Raw genomic sequence first — 20,765 nt, 5'->3', positions numbered from 1 at the left:
CCAGTGGGTTTGTGTCTCGGGTGGGTAGTGACATTAAAGTACCCGTTAAGATTCTGAGTGATAAAGGGGCTGCTAACTCCTATGTGCTGGACTCTGTTTTGCTGTTTTCTGAGGAGTCTGACCGTGGGGGTAGGATACTTATGCGAGGGATGGGATTAGAGGTGTTGCCTGTCCCAGTACATGGGCTGAGACTGGAGTGTGACTTGTGGAACGGGGAGGTGTCTGTTGGGGTGAGACCGGCGTTTCCGGTGGAGGGGGTAGATTTCATTTTGGGAAATTACTTGGCTGGCAGTCGTGTTTGGGCTGGTGTTTCCCCTCCTCCAGTCGTCACTCCGTCGCCGTTGCCGTCAGAACAGCCTGATGACTGCACTGCAGGATCCAACGGAACCGGTTGGCCAAATGGTATCCTACCGCAGCCGGAGTGGCCTGGCCTACAAACCAGGAAGTGTGCCCTGTCCCAGGGTGATGGTGAAGGAGTCCATCTCGACCTTCCAGAAGTAAAAAAAAAAAAAACGTCAGAACAGCCTGATGACTGCGCTGAGCAGGGTCCTGACGTTTTTCCAGCATGCGTGGTAACGCGTGCGGTGGCTCGGGCGGAGGCTGGTGAGAAGGTGTATAAGACTGCGCCATGCTTACCTGGTATACCGTTGTCTATTTCATAACGAGCTGCGGTGTGTGCAGAGAGCTGATCCCCCTATGCCGGAGTTGTTTGGGTTGGTGCCATCTGTTGAGGTGAACGGTGGATTCCGCTTTCCTGGTGAGGAAGTGGATGCCACATGGAGGGGGTTTTGTGGGAGATCCTATTTTTGGTGGTGTGTGGTGTGGTGTCTATTTTTACAGTCCCATGACTTGGACATTCGCCACATCGGGGGCCGTGACAATGTGGTGGCAGGCTCCTGTGTTGGGCTAGCTGAGTTTGTTTTTTGCTCGTTTTTTGTTTTGCGCTTGGGTTGCTCTGGTGACGGTGGTCTTGTGGGGACCCCGTCTTATGGGGGGAGGTGTGACGGCCCCGCCTACTCCATTTGCCTGTCTGGGTGTGTTGTGTGTGTGTGTGTGTTCAGTCTGTTCAGTGTCTGTCCTAGCAGGTTCCTGAGGTGGGCGTGGCCGTCATCAGCTGCTACCCTGGCACACCTGGGCCTGGTGTGTCAGGGCTCTACAAGAAGAGCTGGGAGCTCAGTTGCTCTCTCTACTCCTCCCGGGGACACCGATTGCTTTGTTTTGCTTTATAGTTTGAACCTGGTTTTGCACTACTCAACACTGCATTCATACACCCTTCACTCACTCATTCACTCACTTACACCACTGATAACTGACCGCACATCCCATGTTTGATTTATGTACTTTATGTCTTGTTTGAGTTTAGTTTAATTAAATCTTATTGTTAATCCTTAGTTTGGTGTGCGTCCCCCTCCTTTGTCACGGCCATACACGGCTTGGTTTGTGACATTGATTACTATGTATTTATCTCTCTTATCCCTACTGTTTATATTGATTACTATGTATTTATCTCTGTTATCCTTACTGTTTATAGTGATTACTATGTATTTATCTCTCATCCCTACTGTTTATAGTGATTACTATGTATTTCTATCATTTAATGATATCACTGTTTTTAGTAATTACTGATTTTAATTATAGTTTAATGCTTTTTAAATGGTCTAAATGGTTTTAATGATGAAGCTTCCCAGCCAAAGATTTTAACATGCATGTACCGTACCAGGGCATCTACTGTAAGTGACAATAAAACTGAAAGAGAAAGACCTGTCGTGGAAGTTGGAATGGACCTGGTTTCTCAGGCCTGGGTTACACTACTGCGTTTTTCTGTGTTTTTTCACCAAAAAAAGACTGTTTGTTTGACCTTTGGCCAAAATGAAGCTGGAACCCGGAGGCCTCGGGATACGGCCACAGCTGTTTTGGTGCTTGAAATCCGGAGCTGCGTTCTAGAGTAATAGACGGATCCAGAGGCTTATGATTTTTTTTTTTTTACACCTATAAGTCTACACTAACACTGTGTTCATTTCACAAACAGGAATTTCAATATCAATTTGGAAACAATAACAAGAGACACGCAAAAACAGCCAAGCGGATAACGTTGAAAGTCAGTTTCAGTTGCTGGTGATTTAGACCATTAGCACTCATAGTGAGAATGAGGAGGAATTCAGCTTTTCAATAGCGCTGAAGTTGGAGAGCAGACATTCACACTTGGGAACCATTTAGCCTACGTATTGTCTGGATGAAGTGGTCGTCAGTCTTGCGGTCACACCTCATATTGAAATGAATGGAAAGGAAAGAACAAGTAGCCCTGGTCCAGGACTAAAGAACAAGAGGAGACGGCGCCTTTTTAAAACAAGGAGGAACATGGTCAGCACTGGACATTCATATAAGACCTCAAATAAATAAAGGGGTCACGCATAATGCATGTCAGGATAATAATGTCATGGTTAAGTCAGAACTGGTCACTACCATTACATATCCAGTAGAGGGCGTTGTGAACCTAATGTTCAAGCGGCATCTTTCCTGTCTCAGGAGGCGGGCTCTAGACAGGATCTGAACAGTGAAACGCGTCATTGTTCCGGGCTTTCACCGATTGCTTAAGAGCTTTGAAAAGACTAGCAGTCACGACTAAAAGTGTATATAAATTGTGTTTGTAATCTGTCTCTCTCTACCTTGGGAACTTTTCACCGTCGAGCAAAAGATTTTTTTTATCCATCAGAAGAAAACAAGAGACGATCTCTTTATTCTTTTTGAGTAAACAAACGTTTCCATCACAACCTACTCACTAGCCTTTCACTGTAGGCTACGACAATCCTCAATTCGGTAAGTTGTATGTTATTTTTTATTTTGAAGAATTAGAGCGCAACAGTTTGGGGCTTCAGTTCAAGAAGTGAATTTCGCCTTCATTCCCTTGTTCTTTAAAACCCGTTGATTTTAATCCTGGAGCCAATCTAACCAGGGGGTCACTGGAGGAAAACAGGAGAGGGTCACGCTTTTAGTCCAAGCGAGGGCCTACTGTTTTTTTTTTTTTAATTCGAGTCCAGGGGAGGGTTAATGTTTTTGAATTTGAGTCCAGGGGAGAGTTATAGGCTATACATAAACAGTATCGTTTATTTTGCTTTAATTTCAGAATTCATCAAGCTGTTTAGTATGACCATGCTGAGAGGGAAGCGCGTGGAACGAACAGACACCGACATGCGGTCAGTTTTCAGGTCATTTCGCTGTTGCTGGTCGTAGCTGCGCGCTTTCGCTTCTTTAACTCGCTGGTGACATTAAGTGGAGAGCTTGGCCGTATAACGACATTAATAAGCACAACTAGAGGCCACCATCTGTGCTAACTCGAAAACGGAAGGCGCGTTCTTTTCTTATTGAGTAACACCGTATTGAAATGATTATTGCCGATGTGGTGGATATATTTATGTCAAAGAGTCATGCATTTTTATTCCCGAGCACTCTAAAGTGCTCTAGTAAATGTGGAATGGTTCTTTAACATAGGCTATTTGATTCTGGGGAACAAAGAAACGCGTGGCGCGCTGTGGCTTCTACCATACGGACTCGTGGTCACGATTGATCAGATAGCTGGTTGGTTTGGTTCCACGATTGAAACTCTTCAATCAGTATCCCTGCACACCACACTGGTCACTACATATACACAATGTACATACACATTTATAAGTTACCATTTAAATTAAATACATTTGTAAATATAACACCCACTTATTCACTCAATTCACCTATACCATTTCTGTGACCTTTTTGGATGTTTTCTTTGGCAATGTAAATGTATGTTTCCCATGCCAATGAAGCCCTTTGAATTGAACTAAAACATAGAAGACATATACAGATATTTATCTATTCATACTTTCAGAACAGATAGATAGATGGATAGATAGATAGATCTAGACAAATGTAATTTGTCAAGTGACGGCGTTAGTGATTTGTGTTAGTGAAAATGTGCTTTACTGAGACAGGAAGCACAGGGTGTAATTTTACCAGTCTGTGTGCTCTCCTGTGAAATGACAGGTCCTGTAACATCTACATCCATCTCTCCCCCTCCATCTCTCTCTCCTCCCCCATATCTCTTTCCTCCTCCCCATCTCTCTCTCCTCCATCTCTCTCTCTCCTCCATCTCTCTCTCCTCCATCTCTCTCTCCTCCATCTCTCTCTCCTCCATCTCTCTCTCCTCCATCTCTCTCTCCTCCCCCTCCCTCTCCTCCATCTCTCTCCTCCTCCATCTCTCTCTCCTCCCCCTCTCTCTCCTCCCTGTGTGTTGCAGGTCTGAAGTCGACAGCCCCAGCCTTCATGCATCGAGGTCGATCTAAGATGGCAGACCTGCCCCCCCTTCCTGGGCTCAGTGACCCGGTGGAGTTGACCCCTCATCTGGAGACGCCCTCTCAACGTACGCATACAGAGTACAAGTAGTACTAGTAGAGTAGTACTATAGTAGGAGGCTATTGTGTGGTAATAGTACTGTAGTAGTAGTCACTACTGTAGTGTAATGTTATGCTGACAGTGTCGGCCTGGGATCCCTGTCCTCTCAAAGGTGTTTCTGTGTTGTTTTCTACGCATCTCCCCAAGTTGCAGCGTTATACTGTTAGTGTTAGTGGGGTTTGTGTGAGTGTACTCTTGTCAATTTCACTGAGTGACATGAAAACCCTGTGTGTGTGGCATGTTAACCCCATGTAACGTGTGTGTGTGTGTGTGTCAGATGTGTTAGAGGTGAAGCAGAGGTCAGAGGTGAACCTATACCGCAGAGCGAGGAACCTGAGAGACAGAGGCAGAGTCAACGACACTGAGCAGAAGGAGCCAGAAGATGACCACTACCTCTGTAAGAGAGCTGCTCTCTCTTTTCTGTCTTTCTCTATTTCTCTCTGTTTACCAATCCTTAGTCTCTCTCTCTGTTCATTTCTCTCCTCGGTCTCTCTCCTCTCTGGTTATCTCTCTCCTCAGTCTCTCTCTCTCTGGTTATCTCTCTCCTCAGTCTCTCTCTCTGGTTATCTCTCTCCTCAGTCTCTCTCTCTGTATCTCTCTCCTCAGTCTCTCTCTCTCGTAGGTTCACAGTTCAGTTTTGCCAAATTGGAACTTTGAACATTCTAGAACTGCTGTTCAACGATGGCACAGACATTCTGGAACTACTGTCTCCTTTTAGCTGTCAACTGGGCTTTAGTCACACACACACACTCACACTCTCTAAAACCTCCTTTTCTCTCTCCATCTCTACCTCTCTCTTTCTCTCTCTCTAATGCACTACGTCTCTCCTCCCCCTCTCCTGTCCTCTCCAGACTGTGAGGAGTGTGAGTCTTTCTTCCTGGAGGAGTGTGAGCTCCACGGCCCCCCCCTCTTCATACCGGACACCCCGGTAGTGCTGGGGGTGTCTGATCGGGCCAGACTGACCCTCCCACATGGCCTGGAGGTCAAGAGGTCACGGATACCCGGAGTGGGGCTGGGAGTCTTCAACTGTGGGGAGGCGGTTGCCAAGGGAACCCACTACGGCCCCTACGAGGGGGAGGTGATGGAGAAGGAGGAGGCCATCAAGAGCGGATACTCCTGGGTGGTGGGTATGAGGGCGGTGTGTGTGTGTGAACAGGTGTTCTGATGATCCTCATGAAATAATGTTTGATGAAGGAATTTAATTTAAGACGTCTCTGTGTTCTCAGATCAAGAGCAGAAACTGTGATGACGAGTACATCGATGCCAAAAGAGAGACGCACTCCAACTGGATGAGGTGAGGAACAGAGTACATTGGTCTCTATCTACACCCCTCCTCTCTCTCACTTCAGATAAACCATCTCTCCAGTCTTGAATCTCTCTCTCCATCCATACAGTCAGTCCCTACATCTCACCCACTTTGTTTTCTCCCTCCCTCTCTTCCTTCATCTTTCCTTCCTCCCGTCTCACCCTCCCTCACCTGTTTGTTCTTATGAACCCACCCCCTCTCTCCCCCAGGTATGTGAACTGTGCCAGTACTGAGGAAGAGCAGAACCTGATAGCGTTTCAGTACCGTGGAGGGATCCTGTTTCGCTGCTGTCGGCTGCTGGCTGTCGGGGAGGAGCTGCTGGTCTGGTACGGACAGGAGTACAGATACAAGAGCATCTCCTTCGACTACTTCTGGGACAAAAAGAGCACCGCTAGAGGTATCTGTCCTCAACTCTTCTTCCCTCTGTCTTCTCCTCCATCTCTCTCTCATCCACCTCTTTCCTTAACCCTCGCCAGACCACGCCGGCGCGGGCAATCCCATGACTATTTTCCAGAGTCCATAGAATCGAAACGAATGCACCTAAAGTGCTCCGGGCAACTGTTCCCGAAGGTCCAGGCATGAGTCTCTAACATACTTTTGTGTGATGTCAATAGACCAAGGGAAACAACGATTTTAATTTAGATGCATAAATCATATTATTTGTGTGCCTTTACGCGCAATTTCTATAGCAGGCGTTGCATGTTTTTGATTATCTCTGGCATATTTCGTCCTATTTTGATGCGGTAAAAAATGCCAGAATCGACTGTGTCCCACCTAAGCCAATGGGAGAACGAATACAGCGTCACGTGACCAGAAACTCAGACACTGTTTGAAAGTTCACGCGCTGAATACATGCCGGCTGAAGAGACACGAAGAGACGAGAGATAGAGAGATATAGAGAGGAGGAGAGAAAGAGAGAAAGATAATTTTATTCTAGCTAGGTTAGTTTTGATTATATATTTGTTTTGGAATCGTTTTGTTTTGTTTGTAGCATTTGGTAACGTTACCACAAAAATGGAATGGAAGGTAAATGTCCGTCCGCGTCGAACACTATGCGTCCCTCGAGCGCTCCACTTCTGGGTCCAAGAGGCTCAAATGGATTTCTTACTGTCCGAGTCTGAAAGTGAGGATGAACAACATGATCTACCGGTAGATGAAGATGAATCGGATGACCCAGATTTTGATCCTCGTCATAGGTAAGAAAGACAGGTGTTTGTTTACTTGTCTGTTTACCTAGCTAGCTACACTTACAATGCCATGGTCGAGTAGTGCTGAGTTGAGTTGCTTTTTGTTGCTTTTGAATTGGTGATGTATGTCAGAAATATTTCTGTTGTCTGGCTTGTAACCTTGTATTTTCCGGTCTATCTTCACAGTGATTATTCGTTCAACTTCAGTGATCCAGACAATGAGCCTTCTACTAGCACTGGGAGGGGGAGAGGGAGTGGCAAGGGTGCCAAGCCTGCAAGCACTGGCAGTCCTACTGCTACTGTTACTAACAGGAGGTAAGCAAAAACAAGATGTAGCTATTGATAGGTTTTACACATCACATTACACTTTCGATCAGAGAGTCTCCTACCTACTACTCCTTCAAGCATAGTGTAAAAAAGTGGCTCATTGAGAACCAACAGTGTCAGCACTGATGTGACCTACCCTTGTCAGTAGCAGGTAGACATAGCCTACCCTTGTCAGTAGCAGGTAGACATAGCCTACCCTTGTCAGTAGCAGGTAGATATAGCCTACCCTTGTCAGTAGCAGGTAGATATAGTGGTGTCTGAGTGAGGGGGGGGTGTGTGTGTCATGTGCGAATGAGCAAGAGGGTTTGAGAGAATGAGTCAGTTTTACTCCGTTTGCAAATGTTGTAAATTCTCCTTTCTCTTTTTTTGTCATATAGCACACCTTCAACAGCTGCAAAGGGGAAGCGCAAGCGCCAGACAGACAGGGCAGTGTCTCCGCAAGGCCAAGCCGCAGCAGGAGAGCCCTGGAGAACTGAGGAGGATCCCGACATCACCCCACAGCACCCACAATGGAGGCACACAAGGGATCCAGGACCCCAGGTAGACCTTCATGTGGATTTCACTCCAAAGGAACTCTTCCTGTTGTACTTCTCCACTGACTCAATGCTGACCATTGTCCGAAACACCAACAAGTATGCTTCTGAGCAGACCAAGAGCAAGAAGTACGAGTGGGAAAAGATTGATCTAGACACTCTTTGTCACTTTCTTGGTCTCCTCCTGTACACTTCCATTGTGCACCTGCCATGCCTCCTGGACTACTGGAAAACCAATCACATCATGTCAGTGCCCTTTCCCAGAATGATTATGTCCAGGGACAGATTCAGGAGGATATGGTGGAACATTCACCTCAGTGATCCAGAGAAGGATGTCGCAAATGATCGCCTGAAGGGACAACCACAGTATGACAAGCTGTTTCGCATGAAGCCGCTGTATGAAGAGATCCGCACAGCCTGCATGGCACACTATCATCCAGAGCTGAACCTGTCTATTGATGAGAGAATGGTGGCCACAAAGGCAAAAACAGGTATGACTCAATTCATGAAAGACAAGCCAACACGCTGGGGGATGAAACTATTCGTACTGGCTGACTCTTCCAATGGCTACACCATCAACTTTGAGATGTACACAGGCAAGTCGCACATTCCAACCAGCGAGCATGGAGTCTCTTATGATGCAGTGATGAATCTCATATGTCCGCGGTGGCTGGGGAGTGGATACCATATTTATATGGACAACTGGTACACCAGCCCAAAACTGTTCACTGACCTGCACACCATGAACTACGGAGCTTGCGGCACGTACAGAGAGAACAGGAAGGACATTCCCAGAGGCCGAGAGAATGCCATACCGAAGAACGCAGAGAGAGGCAAACTGAGGTGGATCCGGGAGGGGGCCCTGGTCTTCGTGAAGTGGATGGACACGAAGGTTGTGTCTATCTGCTCCACTCTACATCCTGCTTACACTCTTGGTGACACGATCCCGAGAAAGGTGAAGGAAGATGACATCTGGTCGGTGAAAGATGTCCCATGCCCCACCCCCATCAAAGCTTATAATAAGTTTATGGGTGGAGTTGATCTGTCAGATCAGCTCACAGGGTACTACTCAACCCACCGTAGAGCCGGCCTGTTCTATCGCACAATGTTCCTGCACTTTGTAGATATTGCTACAACGAATGCCTACATCATGCACTGTGAAATCTGTGAGAGAAGAACGCCCAGAGAAACCCCCATGTCCCACAAGGACTTCATCGCTGAGCTTGTGGCCGGACTGTGTGGGGTGGAGGTCACAGGAGTTCCCACTCCCACCAACAGGAACGCTCAGCATATTCCTGTGCCCACTGCCACGCCTGAAGAGCTCGCAGAAAACCCGAGCAAGAAGAACACCATCGGGCGCAAGGTGTGCAGGCTCTGCGCAAAAAATGGCGAGAGGAAAGACACTTCCTGGAAGTGCAATGCATGCGATGTGGCCCTCTGCCTCAGTGTCGACAGGAACTGTTTCTTTGAATTCCACAACTCCGGTTGACTGTCCTCCTGTCCTACTGACTCCCCATACGGAAATGAAATATATTGCAATATAATAATATATTTTGAATACATTTGTAATATATTGCAATATATTTCATTTCCGTATGAGTCACACTGTCCAGTCCAGCTGTATCTGAGAGACAGTGCACCTGCTTTACAGTTTGTAGACTATAAATAAAATACCATTTTGCTAATCTGATTTTGTTTATTTCTTGGGAATACAGTATGCAGAGTCCAGTGTACAGCATGTACAATTGAAATATTGTCAGGTCACATATAGCAGTCACTAATTGTCAGGTCAAATACAGCAAGTCCTCACACCCAGAGAATGCAAATCTTATGTAGATCTCTAATTGTAGACATGGTCTGTTGTTGAACAAGTGTTGAAGAAAGGCACAGCTAAAAAGAGGTAAAAACGCCTATGATTATTACATGTTACATGTCAAAATAAGATGGTATATAGCTTGACTTATCTTTATTTGACATCTGTATGTTCATACATACAACCTGTGGGTGCATTTGCACCCTCCCATAGGCTAGAATATCACATTCACATTTTTCAAGTACAAAAAACACACAAAATTTGAATCCGATTTTGAAATTCTTATAGTATAATATACAATATGGTGACAATACAGTAAGTCATAATCAAAAACTGAATGTCAGATCAGGTAGCTGAACATGTCAGGAAAAAATGGTACCAAGCATGGCATGGTACCATGTTGTTAATGTGGTATATGAGGTCAAAATCCTAAGTATGACAAAAACGGCTCAAATAGCCCCAGCCCTCTGAGGGTTAAAGCTGAAAGAACCAGAGGTCTGCTGGTCATAATAGTAACCGCTGTCCAAGTAGCTCTCCTCTACCATCCTTCCCTCTCTCCTCTCGTCTGTCTTTTTTCCATGGTGCCAGCCAGCAGGCAAGACGTGTTCATACAACGTGAAATTCAGGACACTCGTGGATGCAACGAAAGGGGATGATACATCATGAACAGCAAGGGCGCCTGTGCAAATCGTTGTTAGGCGGCACTCAAATGACCGATGTTAGGCAGGCACACTAGCTATGATCAGAATGGAATGCTGTTAGTTGCCATGGAACATGGTAGCTTGACTAACGTTAATGAGTGCTGGCTAGCTTATTCTAGCTAAGTTAGCTAATGCCATGGGCTTCAACGTATTCATGCTTGTTTTCTCTTCTCTCTCTTCTTTTTTCCACTCCTCTCTCTCTCTCTCTCCTCTGTCACTCTCCCTCACTCTCTCTCAGCCAGAGGAACCTCTTCCATATCTTTCTCTCTCCTGTCCTCAATCTCAAGTTGTGGTGTTATGTTTCGCCCCCACTAGCTACATATAATCATTCTATACAGCATTTGAACATGTACTACAGGTGTGAGAATCCTTATTTTTTTCTCCTTTCCCAGGAGTGATGTCAGACTTGTCCCAGACTCAGGTGTTCTCCTGCTCTGAGTGCCCATTCACCTACACCTCCCAGATCTACCTCCACAGGCACCTCAAGAGGAGCCATGACGGCCTCTACGTCTCTCTGCTGAGGAGCGGAGAGATCAGCCCAAAGACTCTCTCCTCGTCGTCGTCCTCCTCTCAATCACTCCCTATCACCACCTCCAACACCCCCCTCACACCAGCTCCCGCCCAGAGACAGACAGACACAGACAAGCCAAGACCGTACCACTGTGACCAGTGTTGGAAGAACTTCACTAAATTAGACCACTTGAAGTCACACCAGCGTGTTCATACAGGAGAGAAGCCATACCACTGTGACCAGTGTGGGAAGAACTTCAGGGAGTCAGGAAAGTTAAAGATACACCAGCGTGTTCATACAGGAGAGAAGCCATACCACTGTGACCAGTGTGGGAAGAACTTCAGGGAGTCAGGAAAGTTAAAGATACACCAGCGTGTTCATACAGGAGAGAAGCCATACCACTGTGACCAGTGTGGGAAGAACTTCAATCAGTCAGGAGAGTTAAAGACACACCAGCGTGTTCATACAGGAGAGAAGCCATACCACTGTGACCAGTGTGGGAAGAACTTCAGTCGGTCAGGAGACTTAAAGATACACCAGCGTGTTCATACAGGAGAGAAGCCATACCACTGTGATCAGTGTGGGAAGACCTTCAGTCAATCAGGAAACTTAAAAACACACCAGTGTGTTCATACAGGAGAGAACCCATAGCCTTAGGTTTGGATTACACTGCGTTTTTTGGCATTTTCACCCGTTTGCACCAAGCATTTACACTACCGAGGCCAAAATGAGTCTCGAACCCGGAGGCATCGGGATACAGCCGGGGATATGTTTTCGTGCTTGAAATCCGGAGATGCGTTCTAGTTTAATAGGCAGATCCGGAGGCCTTTGAAAAACTAGGTCAGGTCCAGCCTGGCTTATGTGTCTGACTGGCTTGTTTCTTTTCAGGACTGGTAGGACGGAAGCTAGTCATGCCACTGAAATAGCTGTGAATTGAAATGGCATGTCTGATAAGTTAAGATAGGTCTTGTCGCGTGCACACATCAGTTCCAATGCTTCCAATGCTAATCCAGCACAATAAGAGCAGGATAGCCAGTTAGCTCATGAGCTCACAACAACTAGCAGCAGCTTCCATAACATTAATGGTAGCGGTCAGTGGCTAAAGCAGTTACACTGATGATTCCTCTAACGTTAGCTATTTTGCTGCAATTGGTTCAACTTCTGTTTCTGGACAAAGGTAAGGGATAAACCCAGATAACACAAGGCTAGCAGACCTACAGCGGTTCCCCGATGGACGAGTTGGTGGACCTCCGGCGGAATATAACACATTACTAGCGGACCTACAGCGGGTCCCCGATGGACGAGCTGGCGGATTCCTGGCCATTTGCTCATCAAATGGCAAGCGGACCTCTGGCGGATTATTAGCGTCAGGGACAGCGGTCCACTAGTAATCCGTATTAGATACCGCTATTTCTCCACCACCATTCCACCGGTAGTTTATTGTCCCTTTGGCCCTAGGCTTATGGATTTCTATTGATAAATTAACTTACTCTGAACATTTTTTTGGTAACCCTTCCTTTCATAGTCAACCAATTACTAAACATTTAACTGGTAAATACATGCAAAGTATAGCCACATATATGATGGGTAATTACTGAGACACCTATACTGTAGGTATAATTTTAAAACAGGAGTATTTCAATTGTTCAATTACTGTACGTAAATTCAATAACTGATTGAACTGATTACCTGCACCACCAGGTAACCACATTTTTACATAACTTTTATAACATCCAGTGACAAACACAAATGACAAATCACAATGCTCATATTTATTAAAATGCTTTGAATTATATTAATTATAACTGGATCCACTCAGAAATCTGGGAGTGGGGCTGAGAACAGGAGGAGCAGAAAACAAAACAGAGTTGCATACACAGAGAAACATAACGGTAAGCACAAGTCTAGTATATCAATGGGACTTGTAATTGGTCACTTAATTTGTCACCCAGTTTCTGCAATCAGTTTGACACAGTTAATTCATCTGCAAAACAGACTGTACATTTCCTTAAAAATAAAAGGGGAAAGGACAGTGAAAGGAGGGAGGGAGAGGGATGGAAAGGCCGAAAATAAACGTAGGAATAATCCACAGGCTGGCAGAGGGTGGGGGTTCTGTTTCCCCAAATCTTCCCCACTGGGGCCTTGAACCCCTGATCTCCCGCATGGAAGTCAGACACATTATCCACTGCACTACCGAGGAACTTGAAATTGTGAGATGTCATAGTGTAATTATTTTGTTGTGCTGGGACCACTGCCTCTTGTGGTGGCAACATAGAAATGCAGGTCAACAATGGGACGGAGGGAGGGAGGGACAACCCGACAAATGCTATGTATGGTGCGCTGGCTTACAGCCACGCACAAAAACTATAGGAATGGGGCAACACTGTAACGCTGTGTTCACTTCACATTATAACAATCAAATAGGTGATTTATAAGTTTGAGCTACATAGTATCTTAGTGTATACTTTAGTTAATCAGACAAGCGGATAATAACAGGATGAACTTAACTGTATTCCATGTTTACAGGTTCCCCCCAAAAATAAGCTATTTCAAATCATAACCTACACAAGAGTAGACACCTCAAATAATAATATTCTCTCGTTCAAAGAAAAGTAACTGTGGCAAAAAGTTAAAAAGTCTTTATTGAGCTATAGCTATATAAGATATATATTGAGATATGCCGCTACACGCGTGGGTAGACTCCCCAGCTCAGTTTGTGTTCCCAAACAAATATCACCTTAATCACACCTGTCTGAACTTCCCAGCACTCCTGCCCTTTTCTTTTCAATAATATCTCTATTCAATAATCAAATTCAGTCCAAATGTCTCAATATATAGTCCTTACAATCAGTTTGTTTTAAGTCCTTGATCCATTCCCTCACAATATAGCTCCCATATTATGATGAGACTTAAATATGACGAGATGTATTGAATTTGTTTGTCAGCAATCCTGATGCAGAAGTTACTGCTTGTGAATAAATATTAGGGTGTGTGAATGTTTTTACGAATACGCCAACTGTTTGTCCATGTGTTGGGTGAATGGATGGACTTAATTTTGTCCTCTTGGTAAAAGTCGATTGCGCTCTAAAAACATGAAAGAATAAAACAAAAAATGCAGCAACACAAAGATGAGATGGTGATTGCAAAGGGAACTGTTTAAATTAATTCCAATAAACCTGGTTGAGTTCAGGGTTTACAACCATTCATCTCTTACAACATGCATGAATAAATAATTTGAACAGTAGTAATAATAGGTTATAATGTTATCACAGCAGCACAGATTGAGATTACAATTAGAAATTGGAATAAGGCTATCCTTTTGGATTTTAGATTATTATTAAATGCAAGAAATGCACACCACACGAAACAAAACTGGGATGGTATTTGTTGGTGACTGTTGATGTTGGTTGGATGGCTGGACAGCTGCATTTTAAACTCATAACTTTTCAGAATGTTGCTTGTTTTTTATAAACCTTTTTAAATAAACATTTTATAACCTGAGAGATGTATTGTAGAGTGTTCATTTGTGTGTATGGGGGGTTGTCATTGTGTCAAAACTCGACACAAGCCATAAGAAAACACTTGGGAAGCATCTCACTTCTTGGGAAGCATCTCACTTCTATGTCAAAATGAAACTCTGCAATCAAAACCCAATAATCCAATAATAATTTTTCAAAGTGGCATTTCTGCTACAAAATGATTCACACATGCACCAGTTAAAATATTATTTCAAAGCAGCAACAAAACTGATGTACTTTATACAAACACTGCTGTCTTTAGTACTTAGTATACCTTTTTAATGTTCTCACACAGGCTTGTTAAAGATTGTTCCAGTACATCTACTCACATTTCAATCAGCACCAAAATAGAGAGGCTTCAGAAAAAAACATCGGGCTCATTTTTATTCCATTGCAGGTTTTTACAATAAAGAAAAGTAGAATTACAGTACAGTAATCAATACAATCTTGGCAACAGATAATGACATTAAAAGTTGAGGGCAGTGGTAAACAAAATATAGAATTGTAAGTGATGAGGTGGATGGTTTCTGGATCCCGCCTTCTGTCAGGGTCTGACATCACCTCATCCACATCACAAGCAATGTCATCCCTGACTAGACAACGGGGAACGCCTCAGGGGTAAAAAAAAAAGTGTTAAATATTTCATCAACCTAGAGTGTATGTAGGTGTACTCATAATAATAATCAATTGCAACATGTTACCTAAGAATAGATTTTATCAGAGTGATCTCAAATGTTTATATTTCATCAGTTTTGCAACATCGAGCGGGTCATATGGTATGCTGAAAACCTCTTGGTTTTTGTTATACATCTATGGAAATGTATGTCAAAATGGCTAAAAACATGTTACACTACAGTAGAATATAATGCTTAGATAGGAATAGGAATATAATTAATATTCCTGTACTATTTCATATTTTCAACACTGGTTACACCATTTGACACAACCCAGTGTCAATTGGTGTAACTATCCACATTTACCACATTTATTATATTGTATTAATGATGAAATGGCAGACAAGTATCTGACTTATTAGGCAGGCCATCTCTGAGTTTCAACACAACATAGCCTACATGTTATTTGGCCAGACATTCTATGATGTAAATGACAATTCTTGAATTCCTTTTCTCGAAAGAATACTTGGAAAATAAATAAAACTGACTAATTAACTAAAAATTTCTTCTTAAGATGGCTAGTTGTCCTTGTGCTGCATCATAAAATATTGTTTGTTAATATGTTTTTCACTGGTTACACCATTTTCCACTGGTTACACCATTTGACATGCAAACCTAATCATACCTGACCATACCCTAAAATGTAAAATTATCTCAATATTTCTAAGAGAGTTACTAACCTTGACATGCAACCATGAAGAGCAGAGAGGAGTACTTCTCTGTGATACATTTCCCACCAAAATTGTCTTCTTGTAAAGAAAAAAAAACTCCTTATATGGTGGTTACACCATCTAGACACTTATGTAAGTTGACTTGACTGACATGATTCCCCGGATTATTTATAATATCCAGAACAATATAGTTCCACTTCTTTTATTAACTTAAAAAATAGTTCTTATGTAAGATTATGCCAAACTAGTTTATATGTTTGTTTTTTTTTTTACTTTCAGCTCTTTTGAGCAATTTGAATTTTTCTGTACTCAGTTTTTATGGTTACACCACATTTTTACTCAATAATTCTCTCAAAATGAATTAAAACCACAACTTTTTAGGGCAGGTTGTCAGAAAAGAATGTATGCAAGTAATCTTTACGTTTATTTTCAAATTTTAACCTAAAAAATGTAAACTTAACCAAAGGGACACAAAAAACAAGCGTCACGTCTTTGACCCATATATACTGTAGTACATTGTATAGAGGGCAGCTATTACACAAACACACACCCACACACTATATAGTACATTGTATAAAGGGCAGCTATTACACAAACACACACCCACACACTATATAGTACATTGTATAAAGGGCAGCTATTACACAAACACACACCCACACACTATATAGTACATTGTATAAAGGGCAGCTATTACACAAACACACACCCACACACTATATAGTACATTGTATAAAGGGCAGCTATTACACAAACACACACCCACACACTATATAGTACATTGTATAAAGGGCAGCTATTACACAAACACACACCCACACACTATATAGTACATTGTATAAAGGGCAGCTATTACACAAACACACACCCACACACTATATAGTACATTGTATAAAGGGCAGCTATTACACAAACACACACCCACACACTATATAGTACATTGTACAGAGGGCAGCTATTACACAAACACACACCCACACACTATATAGTACATTGTACAGAGGGCAGCTATTACATACATACACATTCACAATGTCGTGCACAGGAGAGCAGTGAAGGGAGGGGTGGCCAATTAGTGATTGTGTGATCCAACGGGAAACATAACTAGTGCTATGCATGTAGCAACCGGGTTCAGTTTTGAGCCTCTGCAGGCCTGTAGACATTGCTGTTCAGGTATATTTCCACTAGATGGCAGTGTGGTGAACCAAAGATGTCGTTTGGGGATGAAGAGGCAGATCAGAATCAGACTTATTTTACCAATAGGTTTGCACAGGGTGGGAGGGGTCGGCCACAATGTTTCTGCCCGCTTCCGGGCCCTGGAAGACTGTAGGTCTTGGACAAAGACATTACTGAACGGGCCTGCCGGGCCCAGGGGCCCAAGAGCTCAGGGGCCCTTTGCATTTCTTGTCACATAGTCAAAAGGCTTAGTCATTCATTCAATAACAGAGCCTCAAAAATCCTGCTGAAAAACTGAAGCAATAGCCTAAACATTCACTTTGAAGACGTCACAAGAAAGAAACCATCGTGATACCTGAAGTTTTTAAGTGAGTGTTTATAGCACTTTAGAGGGGCTGAGTACTCCATGCCATATGGGACCTTCAGCTCTTTTGGGGAGGAATCCAAAAAGCAGGTCCTCCACACAGAGTTGAGGTCCCTCGAGTCAAAACCGAGCTGAATAAAACTGCTTTTATTGTGAGTTTTCTCAAATCATCTGCAAATTGCATGCGGTCTCATTGGGCAAATTCAAAATTTCGATAAATGAAATGGGTGGGGGGCCCGTTACGTGTCTGTGTCCAGGGACCCATCGTTTCATAATCCATCGATGGTCTTGGAGGGAAGGCAGGTTGCAGCCAGTCACCCTCTCAGCAGAGCAGATGATGCGCTGCAGTCTGGCCTTGTCTCTGGCTGTAGCGGCTGAGTCCCAGGGGGGGGGGGATGGAGGAGGTGAGGATGGACTCTAATGGAGGTAGTCCCAGGGTGATGGGGGAGCTGGGTTCTTCCTGAAGTCCACAGCCACTGTCTTTAGAGCGTTGACCTCCAGGTTGTTTTGGCCGGCAGCAAATGGTCAATCTCCCACTTGTGGGTGCACCCATCCCCCTCAGAGATGAGCCCAAAGAGGCGGGTGTGATCTCAGTCTTCAGCAAACTACAGGAGCTTGACTGGCTGATGACTGGACTGCAGATTACTCCTCGCCCACCAGAGGGAGCCTGTCGCATGATAGTAGCAGTCAAGTCAACAAGCCAGTGATGACTTCAGGACAGCTGGTAGAGGTACACCCCGGGGCTGCTCCTGTTACAATGAGATTCATCATCCGCATTACTTCACTGGTTGTGTGTGGCCTAGTGTGTGTGTGTGTTTGTGTGTGTTTTCTATGGTTGCCATAACAGAACCCCCGCTGACCAACAGGGAGTTTCTCGGTCATGAGGATATCCTCGTGTGTCTAGCTTTTAACACCCTGCCCGGGTGCATCTCAAAACTCTCAAGTCACTTCCTCCTTTTGTCTCCTCCCTCTGTCTACTTCTGAACTGAAATGGAGGAAGCAAGCAGACAGGCAGGGATGTCCATCAGAGCATATTCATATCCATATTCTCTATTCAAACCTGTTTCCTTCCTTGAATTCAGTTCAGACAAACAGGAAGGACGAGGGAGAGGAGGCTTTGTTAGCCTATTGAGACACATTCCCCGCAGTCTGTTCATATCTGCTGCCCCGTGAGCTCTGAGACATCCAATGATGTCATAGGGTCATGAACTTTGAGGGTGCAACGGCAGTGAGAGGTCGCCGTGGTTACTCACACACCAGAGAGTGAGCACGCGGGGAGACTTGACTTACAGGCCGTCTCTGAGAATAGAAGGTCAAAAGGTCGAAAGACAAAAATAATCTCAAGGAACAAAGGGGACCATTGAAAATGTTTTTCCGTTGGCAGCAGTTTTAAGAGAAGTGGTTAAAAGGGAAAGTGTGAAACCTGCTTAGCATGTTGTCATCACCTGACTCTCTCTCACACGCACTCATTCCGGGGTGATGTCATGGTCACATTCTTCTCAGTAGAACGGAGAATTGAATCCAGCAGAGGGCAGCAGCGCCCAATCTATAACAGGCTCTGTTTCATGACACAGCACCCGATCTACTCGTCAGAATTATGCGAGTACCACACAACAAGATGTCTGCCCAGGCACCAGCTCCCTGCTAGGCAACCTGGGGTGACTGCGGGATTATTTTCTCCTCTGGGATTTACAGTTGAAACATACACCTGCTTTGTCATTCATAAACAACCAAATCTGATCACCGGTCAATGAGGGAGGACTTAGTGGAACTTCGTAAAGAATGTACACCACAACAAAGTGGCACACACACACACACACACACACACAAACACGACACACCAAAGAACAGCTGATTTTGTCAGAAGCCTGTCCGGGGTGAGAACTCATTCCGTTGCTTTCACAGTGACTTGCTTATCCAGATATACGGTAGTCTTGACCCGGGTGTTGAGCGCTAAGTGCCGGAAAGGCCTCCTCCTCCACCAGCAGTCCCACGGGCCCTGCGCCCCCGTCTCTCAGATGAGATTAGAGGCCCAGGGCCCGACTGTTACCCGTCTCCCGGCTGAGATTAGAGGCCCAGGGCCCGACTGTTACCCGTCTCCCATCTGAGATTAGAGGCCCAGGGCCCGACTGTTACCCGTCTCCCATCTGAGATTAGAGGCCCAGGGCCCGACTGTTACCTGTCTCCCATCTGAGATTAGAGGCCCAGGGCCCGACTGTTACCCGTCTCCCAGGTGAGATTAGAGGCCCAGGGCCCGACTGTTACCTGTCTCCCATCTGAGATTAGAGGCCCAGGGCCCGACTGTTACCCGTCTCCCATCTGAGATTAGAGGCCCAGGGCCCGACTGTTCCCCGTCTCCCAGCTGAGATTAGAGGCCCGTATTGCTGAGCACAAGGCAGCCATTAGGAATGGCAGCATGGATTATGCCATAGCAAGGCGTTACATGGAAAGGGGTCACGGTTCAGCTGCCACACTCAAATTTACTGGTATTGAAACGGTTCGCCAACCACCAAGGGGAGGTGACCTCAGGAAAGTAAGGCCACAGAAAGAGGCCTTTTGGATTATTACTTAAATTCTATGGAACCCCACGGCCTAAGTGATGGGTTAGAACTTAATGCCTTCCTGTAAACAGTTGTAACATGTATATTTATCATTTTTGATGTGATCTGTGACTTGTAATTATTATTGGTGTGATATTGGGATGTTGGATTCACCTCCGATGGTAATTAGCCTATATGTCCCTCACAGGGCTTTCAGTCCGTATTCCATGTGAATCCTATTAGTCTTTGGCTAATATGTTGCATATGTTTCTAATTGTTTTCCTATAGGGGCTTATTGATACTCAGTATTGTAATAATGTTGCATTATTTGCACTTACCTGTTAGTATTGGACAGCTCGCCCTGTTATTGGCTCACAGTTATTAGTGTGCATTGATTGAATAATTGTTCCATGAACTGAGTGGGTGTGGTCATCCCGAGCCTATATAGGTGATCACCGACACGTTTCTGACCTGTTGTCTGAACTAAATGCGTTGTGCGAATAAAAGTATGAAGCAGTAGGTTTGTCCATCGCTTTTATACAGTCCCTTCCTGCATTAGGAAGGTATTCTCTCTTTTTTGTTAATGCGTAAACCTTGCTTAGTCTTGCGTGTATGCTCTCTATTTTAATATATATATATATATATACATAAAATGAGAAGTGTGTGTGTGTGGGGGGGGGGGGGGGGGGCACAAGAAGGCACGCTGGATTTCTGCATGCGCAAAGCACAAATATCATTTCTATTCAACCCTAGCCTACTATGTTTTCATTAGCCATACTGCTCTCAATGTCCTCATGTCATTGCACAAATGCACATTGGCACAAGTTAATCATCTAAATATTAATAAATATGTAATTTATTGATTTGGTGATTTTTAATGAATTGGAAATCAATAAATCATGCAAACTAAAGGTTGTCATAGTTGGATATATATAGTATAATGTTGAGTTGAGTTATTCACAAGTGGTTTGCAATGTTTGAGGTGTTTCTGACAGATATTGGCAAAGTAGTTCTAAATA

The 20,765-nt window shown here is 44.3% G+C and overlaps 1 protein-coding gene across 1 annotated transcript; it reads left to right on the top strand.

The window, feature by feature from the left end:
- Window positions 1-5,631: 5,631 nt before the first annotated feature.
- Window positions 5,632-17,913, top strand: LOC311325614 (histone-lysine N-methyltransferase PRDM9-like; the record flags this gene model as incomplete). The annotated part of the gene is made up of 4 exons (XM_084458335.1): window positions 5,632-5,719; window positions 5,941-6,128; window positions 10,685-10,946; window positions 17,769-17,913. Exons 1-4 carry the CDS (start codon window positions 5,715-5,717, stop codon window positions 17,911-17,913), a joined length of 600 nt encoding a protein of 199 aa, XP_084314461.1. The 5' UTR covers window positions 5,632-5,714.
- Window positions 17,914-20,765: the final 2,852 nt, after the last annotated feature.

Source organism: Borostomias antarcticus (genome assembly GCF_949987555.1).
Source record: "Borostomias antarcticus genome assembly, chromosome: 24".
Taxonomy (NCBI): domain Eukaryota; kingdom Metazoa; phylum Chordata; class Actinopteri; order Stomiiformes; family Stomiidae; genus Borostomias; species Borostomias antarcticus.
This window is presented reverse-complemented; position numbering and strand designations above follow the sequence as displayed.